A 20,529-nucleotide genomic window follows, 5' to 3' on the forward strand; every position below is an offset into this window, starting at 1 on the left:
ACTTTCTTCTATATCTAATATATAGAAGAAAGTATTGGATTCGTGCAAATTTTCGAATTTCGACGGATTCGAACGTTTTGAGGTGTGCTGAGTTCATTTCGACCATTTTTGGAAAATGTCTGTCTGTCTGTGTGTGTGTATGTATGTATGTGTGTGTGTGTGTGTGTGTATGTATGTGTGTCACGTCTGTGTGTGACCAGTTTTTTGTGGCCGCTCTACAACAAAAACTACCGCATGAAATCGAACGAAATTTAGTACACATATGTGCCCCTATGTGAACTTGTGCCCATTAGTTTTTGGCGCGAATTCCTCCAAGGGGGGTGGAGCAATGGGACGTTTTTCGAGTTACGCGTGCTTGCTATTCCTCAGGAAGTAACTGGCGGAATCAAACAAAATTTGGTCCATATGTTGGTATTAACAGGAACAGGTGCTGATTCAATTTTGGTGTCAATAACTCAAACGGGGGTTGAGCTATAGAACGTTTTTTGTCGTCAATTGTGACTGCTGTATCTCAAGAAATAATGAACGGAATGAAAGAAAAATTTATCGGCAAGTAGCCCTTAGTGGGTATAAGAACTGATTTTATTTTTGTGTCAACAGCTAAAAAGGGGGTAGCGCAATCACCCGTTCTTTTTTTCCATTTTGAGTGCCCTATCTCAAGAAGTAATGCTACGTTCTGGTTGAAATTTGGAATATATGTGAATCCATTTGTAAACAGGCTTTGGTTCAATTTTGACGCCGATCGTTCCAAGAGGTGTTGATTTTTTTTTTTTTTTTTTGCGAATAAAAATATTTTTATTAATGCAACAATAAGAAAGATAAATCGTAATAGATTGTCTGCGTATTTCTCGTGATTTTAATTGTATGGAAATGATAGGAAATATTATCTCAATGATTTAAAATTTTTAACTGTTGCCATCTTATGTTTGTCAACAAATAAAATATTTGTAATTAATTCAAGCAAGGCTTTTAAAATAACTTTCAATTTTCGCTCTTTGCTTTGCTTTTGCAATAATTCAGACATTAGGATGGTCGTCAAGTTTTTGCATGTGTAATTTTGTTTTTGTTGGGAATATTGCTTCCTCGTCAAGCATGGGGAGGGATCAGAAAAAAAAGAAAAATATAGAAGAAAGTTTCGTGATGGCCACAACATACTAGTTTTAAAAGAAATGTATCATTTTTTTAAATTTTAAGCCTGGTTGCGCCATGCTGCTTCACTGCTGCTTCGCTGGGACTGATTAAACCTAGGCGTTGTTCATGTAAACACGACATACGTATACATCGCTGCTTACACCCCATGGGGGGGGGGGGAATATGAAGGCCTACCTGCTTTGGGCCACCCTGCCCTTTGCCAATAAAGTAATCAATTCAGAAGCAATCATCATTACTGCGATTTGTTCATAATTTTTTAAAATAAATTCTTTTAGGTTCCTTTTAGAGAGGAGGGTTTAATTTTTATTTATTGAATCTATGGTAAATTCTTTAGCACTGGCATAGGGGCAGTAACTAACTGCTTAAATGTATGCTTGCTTAGTTTTAATTTAATCTTTATAAAATAACTAGCAAAAATATCTGGCGTTGCCTGGTTCAGTAATAATTATGAGAAACAATCGTTACTTGCCCTTGTTTTCTGTTTTAAGCGAAATAATTTAAAACAAACCTTTTTGACGTGAATAAAAATCGAGCTTCTTCCTTACTCATTAAACTAAAATAGCAATAAGTATAAAGAACAAAATAGTATTCAATTAGAAACGAAAGCACGACATTTAAGCATATACAAATTTGAAGAATTTCCGAAATATGAAATTAAACTTTACATGTTTAAAAAGATTTATCTGTTAGTACTTTTTTTAAAAATCTAAAACCTTCTCTGTATGGCTATTGATGTACGAACTGTTTTAAAAAATGTAGCCGCCCGTGTTCCCCTTACACTTGCTTTAGTTATTTTGGGAAATTTCAATTTTTGTGGGCACTTGGTGCGGTTTAAAATCTTACCAAATTTGCGAGAATCATTTTGGGACACTTTTGATAATACTCCCCCTCCTTACTAATTTTTATTATAGAAATATTGTTGCCAGATGTTGAGATACTTTTGGTCAAAATAAAATGGCGCTAAATGGTTTCATCCGAAATGTTTCTAAAATAAGTAGTAAAATTTGGAGATTGTTTGAAATCGTGCAAAAAGAAAAATTAATGGAAGTTTTTGTGCGGTTTATGGATTTGCCTAATTTAGTTGTTGAATTATTTTACACAGTATTTTTTTTTAAGTATCTTTGATTGGCGATATTTTGTTTATATGGTGAAAGCTGAGAAACATTATTACGCAGTCTTTGGGCTCAAAAACAGCGACAGTGGAAAAAACTGCCAAATGCATCAGCTACTGAAATCTTTCTGAAAAAATTCTGGCAATATTTCTGCTGCTTGGTTGGATATAGTGAGCAAGTGTCCAATCAGCATAAATAATAATAATAAACCATTAATTACATAAGTTCCGTTTAAAAGTAAAATGATCAGCAAAATTCATTTATTTTTAGCCAATCTTGTGGAAAAACATTACTTTAAGATTTGACTTGAGAAAAGCCTCGAAAAGTCAGACAAAACGCAAAAATATTCAACGATACAACAATTCTTGGGAGTTGAGATGACACACTAAATAATCACTTGGGCTGATGAAAGCCTTCGAACAGGGAACAAAAAAGCTCATAACGCGTTTTTTATACAACTTAGAAACTTCGAACAGATGCTATCTTCAGCAGAAAAATTGGCGCTTTCGATGGACATATAATGTTAATATGTGCACGTTTTTTTTCCACCCCCATATTGGGGCATTTATGCGAAAATTGGGACTAAAATTGGAATAAAAAGGGAACTATCAATCGGATTTTTCTCGAACTGGTCTATAAACCTTCCCAGTACCAAACTGAACAAACGGTGAAAGTTTCAGCCAAATCTGCCGGGTAGTTTCTGAGATCTTAGGGAACAAATTTACCAAACTCCATTTTTATATATATAGATTCATTATTAAACAATATTTTTTTTGTCAAAATAACAAATGACATTGTTAGTAAATATTTTTACAAAATTAAACCGTTTATTAATACTAATAAGTGATGTCTAGAACTCATATTCATTTTTAAACTGAACATATATTTTTTATAGTATTTTTTCCTAACCTTGATTTTTAAGGCATGTCGGAAAGGACCAGGCAAGTGTTATTGAAAACCTGGGGGCCCCAGCATTTTGGGGCATGTCGGATAATGCGGGGTAATATGGTAGCTTTTTTTTTTAAAAGGGAAAAGCAAATAAAAGGATCAATTTTTTGATATGAAATTAGTGAAAACAAGAAGTGATCTCCACAACTCGCAAACTTAAACAGATTATGCAGATTATTTACTTGATTTAGTTTGGGAAAAGATATCCCAAGTGAAACATTGCTATCATTATTAGCACAACACTAGTATTGTGGTACATGTCCAAAAATCAAGTAAAATTGAAAATATTGCAACTATTTGCTCTATTACAAAAGAAACTGATCTATCACAACATGAGTTAACGTTGTTCGACAGTCCACCTCATCATTGTTGGCATTTGTCTTTGGACGAATCTACTTAAAGATGAATTGAAAACAAGAGAAATTAGGGTTATCAAACTCAAGCTTTGATGAAATAAGTTTTTTCTTGAAGCATTGTCATTTTTTAAAATAATTTAGCAAGTGTTGTATATATAATTGAATGATTTTTTACGATAATTGAATTTTGTAGTTTGTAGAGTGATAACAATTTTAAGATGGAGATGGACTATCTCATAAAAAAATATAACTTTCCATCACAGTATTGTTTAACATTGTCATGTGATCAAACAAAAAATAAAGTGGCATTTGTTTTGGACAATACTATATTTTCATGCATATTATCCGCAGATTATCTGTTAAAAAAGTGTAAAATGAATGAGGTGCAGACTATATACTGCCACGGATTATTTGTGCTTTTTATTATCTCAATGCCAATGCACTGAATCTCAATTTACAGCAGGATTCACCAATAAGGATTGTTCGTTGCTTGTAAGGTTGTTTATTTTACATAGCCTGAATTTTCTTATGCGATTTATGCAGCGTAATATAAAAAATCCTACAGTCAAGGAAGAAGCAATCTCCCGTTACAATATTTGCTTCTTTGTCTTTTAGTAAACAGCGTACTATAATCAAGATTTCAAGTAGATTTTTTTTTTGATTAATTTTGATTATACCTTAAAAATTATTACATCTTCACGTCTTTAATTCAATTGATAAAACAGCATGTTAAATGAAAGCAGCTTCATTTTTGACATTGTATTATTGTGGAACATATGAAGTGTTTTTCTTTCTTCAGGTCAATTTTAGGAACTGCAGATAATGTGCCGCCATGGATAATAGGCAGAAAAATAAGGTGTTACAAATTTAAATAATAATGGCAAATGAAATATATTCAATTTAAAAGCTCTATTCCACATGTATATATGTGTACCTTGAGCTATAAGTTCCTTACTGAGGGCTTCTTTCGATTTCACTTTTTCCTTCTTGCTGAAAAACCTTCCCAGGGAGGACTTGAACCCTTTCTTCTTGGCGGCTGCTTTGTGCAGGGAATCCTGAGATGAATTTACAGAACTGATGGGTGAGGTAGCATTCAGGAGGCTACTGTCCACAGTAGGTCTGAATGGAGAAGTGTTGCTGTGCAGGGAGAGAAGAGCTGGATTAGAAAGCAGAAAAGTCACCAACAATCACATGAGTTGCACAGAAGTGATGTTTAGTAAAGGTTATGCTAATTTGAGCTAGAGATGTAAAATTCTGAGTAAAAATTGTTCAGAGAATATTTTTAAAAACATTCTCAAAAGAAGATGGAATATTTTCCTAAGAACCAGTTATATAAGGAAATAAAATGTAGTCAGAAAAAGTATTTAAGAAAAGCATTATAATTACATAGAAAAACTTGAAAACAGCTGGTTACCTAAACTAGAATACATAAAAAAACAATAAAAAAAACTGCAAGAAACAAAGTTTTAAAAGAATGATGACGCAAAGTATTTCAAAAGTGGTCGCAAGAAAGAAGGAGCTTGTACCTTTCAACAATGAAAAAAAAAACATTACACATACACATATATGTCCATGTATGAACATATATATTATGTGAGTTATTTCCCCCCTGTAGCAATATACTCAAATTGGCTCAAAATTTACAAGAAGTTACAGACGCTATTGCAAGTTTTGCTAATGTTGAATAAGTTGCAAAAAAATTCCACTGGAGTTTAGAATGTGCAACGTGATTTTATTTTTGATGCAGTCCTATGGGGAAAAAATATGCAACACCATAATCAAAAGACAACAAATTTCAACTAACCTGAGCAAGTCAGGAGGAACTGTGGAAGATGGAATGGATGAGGAAATTTGGGATGCAGAACTTGGCAAACTACTTTATATTCCAAGAGCAGCACAAAGAAAAGATAGATTTTACTACAGAAATATAAAAATAAATTTAATAAAAAGATAATTATCGTCCCACATTAAACTAAAATTTGCAAAATCATGAAAGAGATATACAAATAAAAATATGCATTCTGAATATCTTTAAATAGAGTATAAAGTAATCTTTAATTCTTTTTATCACAAAAATGCCAATTCATAATTCATTCAAATGTGAACTCCAAATCAATTAAAGCAATTCAACAGTTCTAACATTGCATAACCACTTAATACACAGCATTGCTAATAAAATGAATAATTCAAACGAAGATCAACATTTTTACCAACAAAATAACACATTTCAGCAAACTTGTAACAAATATGCTATTAAAGAGAGAGAGAGAAATGTTTCATGCATCTTATGATTCTAAACTCAAATGATGAGACTTTTATGAAATCGTAATAGATTATTTTGCAAATTCAGTGGTATCTTTGTGTATTTCATAATCAAATTTATAGTCAATACTAGTTGAGGCCGTCAAGTAACATACATGAATTCTGTTCAGGATAAGGGATGGGGAAAATATAGGCAGTCAGTTGTTACTGATTAACGTTAGCTGTAAGTTGCAGGTATTAAAAATGAATTGAAATAAAAAAAATTCTGGATAAAGTCTAGAATTATCTTGGATTTTCAAGACTTAATTCTATTGCAGTTGACTGAGAAAATAATTATAGCATTAAAAATAAACATTTCTTTTATTTAAAGAAGATAAATTCCAATTGTTAAAAATAAAATGTGCCTTGTTTCTGCAAGAAGTTGAAAGATTGTCACTGCCATTGGATCACTAAATGTATTTCATGTTAGCACATTTTGTTTAAAAAAAATTTGTGTTACATGTTTTTTAATGCTTAATGCAAAAAAACATTTTTGTATCATATTCAAAAAGCAAAAAATTAAACATAAATATGTTAAAACCCAACCTGTAAATCAAGTTTTTTGAGTTTCTTATAACTGGCAAAACATACGTCAGAATGTATCAACAGACATCTTTGGTAAAATCTTGTAATATTGTTTATTATTTAAATGATATAAACAGAAAAGTGATTTACTCTCCTCAAAGTGATGTTTATTTATACTTATTTATTTTCATATCAAGCACAATACTAAAATAACATTTCTACTCTATTAAGTGCAAAATGCTTTCGTTTCAAGCATCAGTCAATACTGTAAGTTAGAAGTGAATCAAGGCTAATATTGTTCCAAAAATTGGAGTGCAATACAGACACAAGAACTTTAAAAACAATATCAAGCAATATTAATAAAATGTACAGGGAACATCGTAAAATAGGATAAAATGCTGCTTGGATAGTGGCAATTTACTGAAAACTAATATTTTGAATGTTATAAGGTAAACACTTTACTTTCTGTAGTCATCATGATTTTGAGGTATGGAGTGAGCTATCCTTTCCAGTCTCAAGGAACGAGGAGTAGGAGGACTGGATTGTCTGGAAAGTTGACTGTCATCGAGAGCTTCACTCATTGGCTGCACCTTTAAGAAGACAAATTAATCAGCATAGAAAACTTGAATTCCAACAGAATTAGAAGAATTTGATAATTCTCATTAATTGAATAGTGTGATAAAAATGATTTCAAACGAGGACTCTTTTACAATGCTAATCCATCAAAAGCTATAGATAATAAAACCATGCTATCACAGACATTTTCATAAAAATAAAACTGTAAATACATGAAATTAGCATTGACCTAGATAATTTAAAATTAAAAATGATTTTTATGAAAGGTTGTAAGAGAATGATTTTACTCCTCGATTAAACTTTATTTTTACCTGACTAAAACATGTTTTAAAAGAAATTAAAAAAAAAAGTGAGGTTTTTATACCTTGAATAACAAAACAATTATTACACTTTAGCTTGAAATAATTATTTTAGAAAAAGAAATACATTTGAATAAATATATGCAAGTTAATGTAAAACAACAGCGAACTAGCAGTATTGTTAGATACATCATCTTTAAAGTAACATACAAGGAGCTATTTCTCTCCTTGCCGCAACAGCTATTTAATCTGATTGAATTGTTATCTGTATTTCATAATAAGTTGAAAATAATTTTATGTTTAAAACATCTTTTGAAATTTCATTTATTTAAGCAAGTTTAAATTCATTCTGTAACTATTTATAGAACTATTTTGAAGTTAATTTATGCATAATATTGCACAGAATTTTCTTGGATGTTCAAACTGAAGTTAGTTGAACTATGGTTGTTGGTTGGAAATTAGTTGCAAGCTTTTTGCTTGATGAATTTAAAAATTATTAAAATGGCATAATTAAATATTTTGTAGAAGTTTCATAACTAATATAGAAACTTAAAATATCAAAGTATTTAAATTATATTTTAAAATTAAGGTTAAGAAACTTATTAAGCTAAATAACATCTGTGATTAATAGGGATACAATTTTCTAACTGTCTAAAAGTTAGTTTCATGAATTTTCAAACATAAAAATTAAGTTTCATTTTCAAACTTTTAATTAATATTAAAAGTTTGAAAATATTATAAAATAATTTCAAATAAAATTATTTCAAATTCCTTTCAATATTATTTAATGATTTTTACAATTAATCTTTTATTTGGCTTCAGATCCTTAAATTTAAGTCAACTAATACACAAGAACTTTTGGAAAAATTACATTTATAGTGATGAACTGAAAAACAAAAACATTACATCAAAAATACAAAAAAGCTAAGTGCACAAAAATTCAAAGGAAAAAAAATCTCAATTCTATAGAAGATCTAAATCACAAAAAACTCTAAGTTGACAAAAAACCTTTTACAGCTCAGATAAAAGAAAGCAATAATAACTGGGTAATGATATGAAAATAAACTTGATTCTTCATTCAAATAGAAATTTAGTCTGGTATTTTTCAATGAATATTTTCATCATTTTAACACTTGACATCAAATAACATGTTTTATCAAACAAAGGGTGATATAGTGCTTGATGTTACAATGGTATTTGACTTTGTAAAAAAAAAAGAAAAAAAACTGACGGTATTATAATTCTGTTTGTTTCTTTTTCTCTTTTGTAAATTTCAGATTACTGTGACAAAAATGCAAAATAAAGAGTAAAAACATTACATAGAAAAACTTGATGCATTTCAATGATAATTTCAATAAACATGTAAAGCCGAAAGTAATCGAAACTGTTTTGAACAAGTACGCACACTCAGAGTATGATACTGCACCACGATAAATAGAAAGTGTGTGCAAATACCTGGGGTGGTACAGAGTCTGCTAACTGAGGCTGGCTTGTTGATGCATACTGATACATGTGAGCAGGTGTCATTGACGCTGGGGCCTGAATTCAAAAACATAGTGTCTTAAAACAGCACAAGCAAGTAAGTCACTCTATCAAGATATAATTAAGATCAACTCCTAAAAAGGTTGAATTTTGTTTCTTAAATTCAGGAAAGGGGAAAAGATAAATAATGGGAGTAAGTCAGTGAACCTAATTACAGCTGCTTCACATTGTGAAATAAACGTGCGTCATTAGTAACTGATATGGTTCTAATGTATTACAGTTCAATTTATATTACTTTTATTTCTAATTTCGAATTTGGAAGAAGCCTAACATAAGGAAAAAGGAAGGGAAAAAAAGGAACTATTTAGCTGAGGTATTTAGTATATATTCATATTGTTTAGAAAAAAGTTCATTGTTTATTGCATTTAATTGTTAAACATTTCACCTTGAGGCTGTATGTTAGCATAGTTCAGTTTAGAGTACAGTTTTAATTTAATTGAAAATTTCAAATTTGGAGAAAGAGTAGCTTCTAAAAAAAACTACTTCTTTCTTATGCTTTAACTTATCTGAGCAGCTAAACTAACTAATAATAATAAATAAGAAATCAAGGTTAAACCCACAAATAGCAATTTATAGCGTTTAATGTTGATTTTTTATTTATTATTTCCGCACAATGGTACTAAATTTTCGAAAATATGTATGCTTAAATGATTTCTTTTATAAAAAGTCTTACCTGATATCAAACAGAGAAATTTTATATCAAACCTGAGAAATCATCTTGTTTACAATATAAGTCCAGATTGTTTTTACAAACAGATCAAACAATAAAAACAGAATAATCCATGCAACAGTTTAAAAACAAAAAAAGGCACAAACCAATTAAAAAGACATTTTTACTCATAAGCACTAGAGAGTATTATGTCCCTTTTAGCTAGATTTTGCAAAGTTCAAATTTTTTATTTATATATCTGCATATGACAATGAACAAAAAATCAATTAATGAAAAGGTTAAGCTGATAAAGTACAGCAATGTATATTTCAAGTGCACATGGGGCACATAAACTTCATGTTACATAGTCTAAAAAGTTGCATTTATTTACTTTCAATATTTTTACTTCCGAAAATGATAGTACAGTGAAACCTGTGTAAGCTGACCGCTTGCAGTGCACTACTTTAGTGGTCAACTTAAACAGGTTGTCAAACTATAGAGGCTGATTTATATGATACAGGACTGATTCTATATCTGAAAAAAGTGGTCAACTTAGACAGGTGGTCAACTTTACTGGATTTGCTGAATGACTTTTTCCTCTTGTTATATACAAAATACACACCCACACAAATCATGCCCCCCCCCCTCTCCTAACAGAGCCAAAATATTTTTCTATAAAAAAATAATGGGAAATTAGATGCGTTTCTCTTTTTTCCCATACACTTTCCTTTTTCAATAACTTAAGTTCTGAAGCTAATTTTTAGATCTCCCAGGCCCGACAAGAAGCCATGTCAGCCGAGTCGTAAATTAAGGGCCCAGGCCTTGTGTGTGTGTGTGGGGAGGGGGGGGGGGGGGTCACACTGACACACAAAAAAAATAAGGAAGAAGAAAAACTGGGCAAAAAATTCAGAATAAGAGAAACATAAAGATTTAGCAAAATTTACTCTTTTGGTATTTTCTGTTGTGGCACTTAAAATAGGCACTTAATGGATTCCTAGTAAGCAGTTTTGATTTTTTTCTGCCCTCCTTTTCCCCCTTTTTATTCCCCTCTCCTCTTTTTCTTCTTTTCCCCTTTTTATTGGGATGAGGGATGGGCTCCGCGACATACCTGACAAGCCTAAGCTCTCTGCTGCCCTGACATCTCCCACTACATCTCCTTGCAATGTAATATTGTTTTATGGAGATATTTATATCTTAGACTTCTTCATTCAATTGTCAGTGCAAATCTTTTCTGAAAAATACAATTTGTATTTAAAATTAAAGGCAACAAAGACATCATACAAATAAAATATAAAATGTAGAAATATAATGCACATAATGATTCATTTTGTGCCTTTTAAAAAACTAGCTTTTTATGTCGTAAAAAAACTGGTTCATTGTGTCATAAAAAAAAAATTGGAAGTGTAGTGGCCAATTTTGGCAACAGCCTTGACATTTTTTAGTCGCCAAAAAAAAAAAAAAAAAAAAAAAAAAGTGTTTCACTAGTCTCCACTTTTCCTAAGCTCAATGATTATGACAGAACAAGTTCAGCCCAAACTTACTGTATGATATTTCTGTAGGTAGTCTCTATTTGGACTGTGAGATTTGGGCGTAGAGCGACCACTTTGTGGGGGAGAAGGTCTCTCTGCAGGACAGGCTCGAGCGAGAAGACCAATCGAATCCATGCTGCCGACACGGGACTCTAGTTCTTCCGCACGTTGCTCTGTACTTTGTTTCTCTTCTTGAATTAATCTAGCAAAGAATGTGTCATGTCAATACACATTTACATGAGAGTAGGGGAATGTGAGGTAAAATGAAATAGTTAAGATAACTTACTTTTTTTTCAAAATGAACAAATTGTAAATTTGTTCTGAAAATTATGGTACATAAGTAAAGAACAAAATAAATGCTATAATAAAACTTTCATTGAAACATTATTTTTTATTTTTGGCAGTAAATTTGTTCCTCTAAAAAATGGACTTTTTTCATTTTTTTTCCATACGGCAAAGTGAAAAGTGAAATATTTTTGCAATGCAATATATTCAATTCAATTAATAAAGATATTTTTTATCAAATGAATGAGTAAATAAACAAATGAATGAGTGAATGAAAAGAAAAGGAAACAATAACGAATAAATAAATAATTATATCAACTAAGATACAAGAAAAAATAAATGAGTGAAGAAAGTAATGAATGAAGAAGAAAATAAGTGAATGGATGAGTAAATAAGGGAATAATTAAATGAAGGAATGTTAATGGAAAAATCAATAAATGAAATGAAGTATTTCACAAAATGGAGTATGAAATGAAGCACTTTGCACTGCACACACTTTAACTGTACAAAGCATTTAAAATATAAATAAGCTTAATATTATACAAATAAATACAGTACTGAATATTAGTAGGCCTCATTTAATATTTAAACTGCTAATAACTAAAAATTTATCATTTAATAATATCAATAATAATTTTTGACATACAACGAAATATGGCAATATGAGTATCAATTTTTGAAAATTGCTTGTATTATCCTTTTTTTTATTTTTAGAGGTAACTTTTTTTGACTGTAATAGACTACATATGTTACTACATATTTATAATATTACCAGACAGGTCGCACTAGAAGCAGAGCAAATATTTCACCTTTTTCCTCCGCCCCGCTATTTCACATTGCCCCACAATCCCCTACAAACAAGCTCGAGTGACTGAAAATCAACGGTTAAAAAAAAATAAATAAAAAATAAAAAAAACAATACATAGGCGATGTTGGACGAGTTAAGCTAAACAAAGGTGCATACTATTTATTTTTTTGAATAGTTAAGTTGCAGTTTTCATTTAGTTAGATCACTAACATGATATTTGAATGAGGTTTTAAGTTGGTACATACAAACATATATTTGCTTTCACATATGCAAAAAAAACCAATTGTCGCATTGTTATACCTTATTAACACTAATTTCATTGAAAATATATTTAACTGAAAATTATTAAAGTATGCTATTTTGACAGAACATACAATAGATGTAGCAATCAAGTAAAATTCTTTTAAATGTACTGTTAGTGTGCCACCAAGTTTTTGTTATTGTTGTTGTCTTGTGCCAGCTAGGCCAACAATTTGGGGTGCACTGCTTTACTTTCCCAACTGTACTGTAATTTGGTGTGAAATGCGACTTCCACAGTACAAACATGCCATAAACACCCGTTTATAGGGGGAGGCAACTATTCACAGCATAACAACGCATTCACACAAAGAAAAGACAGGAATAGGAAAAGTACATCCATGCCCGAACTGGGATTCGAACCCGGGGCCTCCCCATCGGACTCAGAATTCTCTGAAAACTAGACATTAAAAGGATACCTCAACAAAAAAAAATACAGAGACTAGTTTAGAATAATGCAAAGCATGAAGTCTGCTCAAAGGGGTTTTTAAAGAACATCTTTTGGATGAATAAAATTAATCAATGACACAAACATACTTTTCCCCCAATGATATTAAAACGCACTTTTTTTTGCCCAGCTCACAGAGCTGTGGAGACAGTATTATACTGCGGTAATCAAGTCTTATTATAGGATTACTGATCATTCAGTTATGCTAAATTCCTCTCTTTCTTTGATAGGCAAGGTATGAAAATTCTAAAACTGAACTAATATTTCCATTTATGCATAAAATATTGAAAAACTAAAGCAAACTGGATGCCAAAAATTAATTCCTTGGAACATTTAATAACAACTTTAACTGCTGTTTTACAACTCTGCTGATAATAAAAATATGTACAAAAATAATTAATCCAAAAATATCCTCAAAGAAAGAAACTGTCAATGCATACTAACAAAAATGATAATTTAACTGTATATCAATATTCAGAGGTTTGAAACAGTTATAAAAATAAATAAATAAAGAAAATGTTGTCAAACCTTATTTCATTGTTAATTGCATCTAATTGTTCTTGCAACATTAATGCTAAGGCTTGTGCATCCGTGTGCCCAGATGGAGAAAGAATGTCCATAGATTCAAAAATATTTTCCCCTTCGTCTTGACTACATTCGTTATCACTTGTGTCAAAATGTTGATGCTGCACATTTGACATCACATGTGTTTGCTCCATTTTTTCCCAACTCTACAAAACAATGTAAAAAAAGAAAAATGTCATTAAGCATTGTAGACATACAATGTACTCACATCCTAATATTTACGCTAAGCTAAGTAAACTTAATTGTTGTGCAAAATGTATGAGATCCTATTCACAACTTATAAAAATGTTGGTCATCTCTTTCACCTGTATCAATATTCTTACAGGTCTGGAAACTTTTAAAATAAATGAATAAATAAAAATAAAACAGCTCATAGAACATTAATTGGAACCGTACACATGCACTAAAAACAACAACTAAGCAAAATGAAATTGGATGGGGGAGGGGAGCGGAATATTGAAATTATAAGTAGAAAAAAGCTTTGCACGTATAGTGTACAACAACACTCCGAATGGTCTCTACATTTGCCTGTCAGTGTTTCAGCTTAACTTACAATCCTGATAAAAACATAAATGTCCAGAAAAAGAACCTATCTAGGAAACTTATTTGAAGTTCCTAATGTCAAAATAATACTATATGAGGCAGTGAAAAGGGGGTCCATTTTCAAGCTTTGAGTAAAGTTTTAAGATAAAGCCCCAGGTAGGCTTTCATTGAATTTCTTTTAAAAATCATGCTGTATAGCAGCACCTACCAGGGCTACTAGTGCTATCTCTTCCCCAAGACAGAGGAGAGGTTCAGGTACTATTTATACTGGGTATATTTAAGTTTTTAATTTTGGCATTTACATCCCTTTGCTTCTCATTGCATCGTATGTTCTTAATTGAGGCATGCATCAAAAGTTTCATTTTTTGTCCCAAAATATTCATTTCCATACAAAATGTTTTTTTCTGCAAAGAGTTCAGAAAAGAACTATTCAACTTATTCACTATAATCCTATTGAAATTTATTTTGAAAATTTAACAAGATGATATAAGAATATTTTTATGAAATATTAAATATTGATTTTAAAATGAAAATTAATATCAAGATTAATGTGGTAGACTCTTCAAATTCATTTGTGCTCTGAAGAAGCTGGAGACATGTTAGTGGAAATGTCAACCAGATTGTCAATGGACAGTGGCCTTGAATCGAACAATGATTAATCAAAGAGGAAAGCAACAACAATATAAGTTTCACACCTACGGGAAAAGTTAAACTAAACAAAATAATAATACTAAAGCCGTTTTAAGAAAGCCCTAAAGATCTTACATTGGCATTTTCTTCAACACCAATAGAATGGCTCCTTTGACTCTGCTGAGATCCAGAAGGGGAAGTTGAGTTGTAAACAAGACTGCCTGGAGTGGGTACAGAATCTGAGCCCACCAGGTTGATGTTCCGATTGGGAGAAATGGATCCGCTGGCCGTCGAATAATTAACCCAGGAGGGTGATAAGGATGTAGGATTATTATTTCGCCTATGCAGAAAATATAATATATGACACAATATATATGAAAATAATAATAGCATTTTGTACCCACAGAAGGGATTATGGATCTGAGCAACTCTCAGAGAGCAATGATAACAAAACAATCATTGAAAAAAAGAAAAAATCTTATCAACTTTTAAACTGCTATCTAATTTCATGAACAAAAGGAGAGAAAAAAAAATTGCTAAAATCATTAATACTAAAAACATGAATTAACCTTTAATTTTTTTGTTAATAATCTTGAGTAGAAGTTGAATAAATATTTACTTTTGTTGGATAATGCATTTTTTTCCAAATATTTTAAAGACAACAGTATTCTGGCTGGCAACAATTTCTATTTCTCCATTTCTTATTTGTTCTTACATAACCCACGTTCAAAAATATCCCTCAAACCAGTAATTAGGTCCAAAAAGAAATACTACGTTTACTGTCTCATTCAGTAGTAAAATTAAAGGCCTGTGGTGTTTCCATTGAATTCTCTCCTTCAAGGTGAAAATAAGGAAGCATTTAAAAACATCCATGGGGAGGAAACACATTTTACAAAAAAATTCTTTTGAATTCAAGCATAAAAAAGAATTGGCTCACTTTGTTATCAGTAAGCGATATTAAGTTGATGAAAGACAGACATGCTTGCATTTCCCTTTTATCTGTGCTGCACCACATTTTTCTTTTGAGCGATTAACCATTAAACTTTATAACTTTTATAAAACGTTTCATTGAAAACTGAGTTTTTTTCCTTTTCAAACCATGATTGCACAGTAGTGGGCACATGTAAAACTATCAGCAGTCCCTGTGGTGCCCACAGGCATAGGGTTAGGACCCCTGGTCTATCACAATCTTGTGAACATAACAGTAGAACACTGAAGATTCTTTCGAATAAACTGGAAGAACATAAGATTGGTGAAATTTAGAGTACAATGTTGGCTAAACCTAATTTGCTTGGTGAAATTTTTTTTTACAAAATAGGAAGAAACAAGCAAAAGTAAAAATTTTTTCAATGGTTAAAAGCCTGAAATTTTTATTAAAATAAATATATAAATTAAAAAAATAGACTGAAGAAAATCATCTCTGGCTAAACACCCTGTGCTCAAAATATTAGTTAAGTCTCCCGAGAAAAGTCTGAGAAATATAATACAAAATGAAAAATACCTAGAAAGAGCATCACTTCTATAATTTTGGAATTCATGCCTAAGGGAGTCCATTTCGCCCCTCATTTTTCCCATTTCACCAACAATTTTGTCCTACAAGACATGAAGTAAATTCATTAACAAACTACTTTCATTGTACAATTCAAAATATGTTACAAATTGATTATTATGCAAATATAATCACTCTCTGAAGTCTGCTGACCTTTTCTAAAACCCACACAAGATTTGTGCAACAATCTAATCTATAATATTGATAGATAATTATAAACAATCTAATTTTTAACTTATCTATTAAAATTATATGTTATATATATCATTTATTGTATATAATGATATATGCAATATAATATAATGGATAAGGAAAAGGAATCAATTCTAATGGTAGCTTTTATTTCAAGGTTTAATTTGCATAAATACAGTTTAACTAAAAATTGTCTGGTGTACAAATCAGTTTTAAAGGATTTTATTTTCAAGTTTGACGCTTTATTGTGCAAAAAAACCCATTTTATGCTCAGTTTTCAAAGTATTGCCCACTGTTGACCACTGCCTTTTCCCATCTTTCTAGCAATTTTCAGATGCCTACTCCCAAAAAAGGATGCGTCTTTTGATGCAATCCAAGAATCGATTCAACTATGGACTTCTTCAAAAGAGCAAAAGCGCTGATCCTCAAGAGCATGTGCCATCGACGAAAACAAACAGTAGTCGGAAAGGGTAATGTCTGGGCTATATAACAGGTGGGGTAGGATTGCCTGTTTAGGATATTGAGGTATGTTTTGCCCGGTGGCGCAACATGTGATTGAGTGTTATCATGTTACCAAAATACCTTGTTGTGTCTATCCTTATATTGTGGTCATTTTCCACACTGTGCTCGGCTCAAACGCATCAATTGAGTTCAATAAAGTTGTTTGGCACCAGCCTTCATCCAATATAGCCTCCAATTCGGCATATTCAAACAGTTGTGGCTGTCCATCGTGCTCTTTGTCATTGGTATCAAAATCACCACTTCTAAAACGTCTATGCCAAACTCACATGTGGAAATCGATGAAGCACGAAGCTCCTTGGAGCATTCGATTGCCTTCAGTTGCACTTTTCTTCAAATGGAAGCAGAAAAGTTAAACTTTCCCGCAATTTGAGTTTTATTTTCACAAAAGTTGACATATTCAGAACACACAAAAACTATGTTGTTTCCACTTCAGCGAAATGTCACATACTGAAAATGAAAACCTAACGATGAGGCTAGTTGCAATATTGACCGTTTAGATTCAACATCAGTGAGGCCATCTCTTGAAAATGCTTCAAAACTTATTTGTACACCAAATACAATTATTTTTAAAAAAACATATAAAATGTGACAGAAACCTCAAGCAAATCAGAGAAGGTCATTTTTGTTATTTATTTTTTTACATGTAGTTAAATATTTTTTTTAATACTAAGGATGATTTTGCAATAAAGATATAAATAAATGATCAGAAATCTGCAACTGGCTTGGTTCCAAGTTGTGTGGATTTGAAAGAGCAGACTGTAAACACAAAACAATACTCGCAAGATTGCAATTATGGAAAGAAACAAAACCAAACTGAAACACACCTTTTCAGATTGGGTGTCTTCCAACAATTTTTGAGTTTGATCTAAGTTTTGAGCAAGAATATTTTTTTCTTCAAGTGCATGCATCTTCTCTTTGAGATGCATCTGAAGCCTCTCATTGGATTCTGCCAGTAATTTATCAACAGTGGCCGTTAACCTTTGATTGTGATCTTCGTTCATCTTTTCTCGCTGTCTTGCCTAAAAGAAACATCATAAATAGCAGATAAATCTTCTAAACTACTAGTAAAATATGCACTTAAAAAAATACTACAAGCACTTCCTTTTCTGCCAATGAATACTTAGTGGCAGATTGCTGCCACTGTCGTATCTGCGTGAGCTCCCTAGTATCCATAGGGGCTCTGAAGCAGATTCAAATATGCATATGATAAATATTTTGTATGGTTCTATGATAGGCAAAAGGCCCCAAAAATAAATTGAAATGGGCCGCCAAGCCTGTAAATCTGCCTCTGTGAATATTTTAATTCAGTACAATACTGGAAGCAAAAAAAAAAAAAAAAGTCTACGTTAGAAAACATAAAATGTATCAGCTTATCAGGAAAATGTAAGGGTTTCCTTCTCAACAAATTTTCAGTTAACTTAAATGCATTATCGTTAATTTATAACTTATCAAAATTAAATTTGAAAAGAAATTAACTTGCTATTTGGTTGGGTTTATTGTTTTAAAATTACACAGAGAAATTCCTTGAATTACAAAAGATGAACTAATTGTTATTTTGTTGTAAAAGTAAAAGAACAACAAACATAGATAAGCATCGTTATTCCAGTTCAAAATGCATTAATTGGAGAATACAGAGTTCTAAAATGATGAAACTCTTAAAATAAGAGAAAAAAATATGATTTGAAATTCAAGTGTAATGAAATTTAGTTTCTTGTTATAATAAGCAAATACGTTCTGCAGATTCTCTAATATGTACAGAAAACTTAGCTATAGCGAATAAATACTTTTTCTCTTAGATGTGAAAAATTAAAAATATTTTTTATTATTTTTATTTTAAAGGTGTACTGAAAACGTTTCAGGAGGGCATGAATATTTATTTTAAATTTCACATGAGACTAATAACAAATTACTATTTCCAAAGAGAAGACCCAATCAAATGCTAGGTAATGTTTGCATAAACGTTAGAAAACTAACTTTAAGATGAAATATTAAATTTATAGCTAACAAAACTAAGAGGAGTTCATCAATTGAGTTACAATCGCAAGAAAGATTTTTTATGCATACAACAGATATAAATGGTGTTTGCTACATACCCTAGAAAGTTCTGCACTTTTTTCTTCCAGTTGCTGCTCCAATCTCAGCAATCTTTCTTCAACACTTCCTTGTCTTTCATGAATCTTTTTTTGAAGGTTTGGAGAAAACAAAAGGAGAAAATCATGATTTTGAAAAATGTAATAAGACACGTAATTTAAGTATTTTTAAAACTTAAATAATTTAAAAAATGAGTGTAAAATTTTGTGTAAAACAATCAATATTTGGTTCAAGTTAATAATTATTATTCACAAAACAACGAAAGGCTAACAACAAGATTGGTATTTTTTAAAAATACATTTTTCAAAATAGCAAGAATTTCTAGGTTAGAAGAACAGTTTAACTGTAATAAACTGCTGTGTGCAGGTAAAGGGCAGTAACTGCACATTTTTCATTTTTGTCACCTACTGTACATTATTTTTACTGTACAAACTTGCTTATTTTGTTTCCGCTAAAAAAAAGTGCAAAAAAGAAGTCTAAATCCAACATTTCCCTATTGTTACTATTGAATCCAAAACCTGTTTCCTCAAAGATCAGGAAAACTCATTTCTGCACATACTGGCGTTTACCTGCATACGGCTGTGTAAACCACAACTGATGTATATAATATTTAAATGTAATATTAGATTTAAAAAGAAAAGAATAATTATAATACGACTAATTTCAACTACTGGGTCGTTTAAGTTAAATGTGAGTATTAATTCCGAGTACTAACTAATTCTTAGTTAAAATCAACATGGAATCAGGAATATTAGAAAAAAATCTACTAGAAAAGAAAAATGTACCTGACTTAGGGCATCCATTTTGTTTCTATCTTCATTGCTATCACTAACTGAGTCTGTCTTTAATGAAAATTGTGCTAATTTTTGCTCTGCTAACTCTAATCGCTCTTGTAGTGCTTTGATTTTCTCCTCACTCTAATGAAATAGAAATAACCTTTTTATTGCAAAGGATAATAATACATTTTCATACAGAAAAAAGAGTTAAAAATAGTAAAAATAAACAACGACATGTACTAACAGCATATAAGTTATGAAAGTTTCCCATAAAAATAAAGTTCAATAACAAAGCTTCATTTACAGAACTAAAAAGTCCCTGAAATTTTCACAATATATGCTGCTTTACAAACATTTAGGACAAGGATATTTCCTAAAATAATGTCATGCATGCATGTTCAATATCAAAACAAATACAAATACAAAAGTGATGACCAGCAACAGGCTCTGGGCCCAGCTAGGCTGGTCCTAGTCAATTTACAATCCCCAGTGAAGATCAATGGCACTCTTAAAACTATCCACTCCCTTGCTCATTACCACCTCTTCCAGTAAGCTGTTCCAAAGTTCCACTACCCTGCTAAAATAATAATTTTTCCTAATATCCATGTTAGTCTGAGATTTAAATAGCTTAAAACAATGACCCCTTGTCCTGTTTTCAGTGCTAAACTTCAGCCCCGTAACATCTTTCATTTTAATAAATTTAAACAACTGAATCATGTCCCCCTCAGTCTCTTCTTTGCTCAAGACAGTACATTTTTAGCCTTCTAAGCCTGGAATCATAGTCTAAATGAGAAAGTCCATTTATTAGCCTTGT

General features: G+C 31.2%; 1 protein-coding gene across 1 annotated transcript in view; it reads right to left on the reverse strand.

The window, feature by feature from the left end:
* Positions 1-20,529, reverse strand: part of LOC129220612 (liprin-alpha-1-like) — a 183,490-nt gene that overhangs the window by 12,406 nt on the left and 150,555 nt on the right. Inside the window, 11 exon segments of the mRNA XM_054855042.1 lie at positions 3,522-3,604; positions 4,546-4,724; positions 5,373-5,485; positions 6,857-6,984; positions 11,002-11,191; positions 13,356-13,558; positions 14,721-14,925; positions 16,087-16,178; positions 17,673-17,867; positions 18,942-19,025; positions 19,725-19,856. Of these exon segments, the coding sequence (XP_054711017.1) occupies positions 3,522-3,604; positions 4,546-4,724; positions 5,373-5,485; positions 6,857-6,984; positions 11,002-11,191; positions 13,356-13,558; positions 14,721-14,925; positions 16,087-16,178; positions 17,673-17,867; positions 18,942-19,025; positions 19,725-19,856 (1,604 nt within the window).

Source organism: Uloborus diversus, chromosome 4 (assembly GCF_026930045.1).
Source record: "Uloborus diversus isolate 005 chromosome 4, Udiv.v.3.1, whole genome shotgun sequence".
Lineage (NCBI taxonomy): Eukaryota > Metazoa > Arthropoda > Arachnida > Araneae > Uloboridae > Uloborus > Uloborus diversus.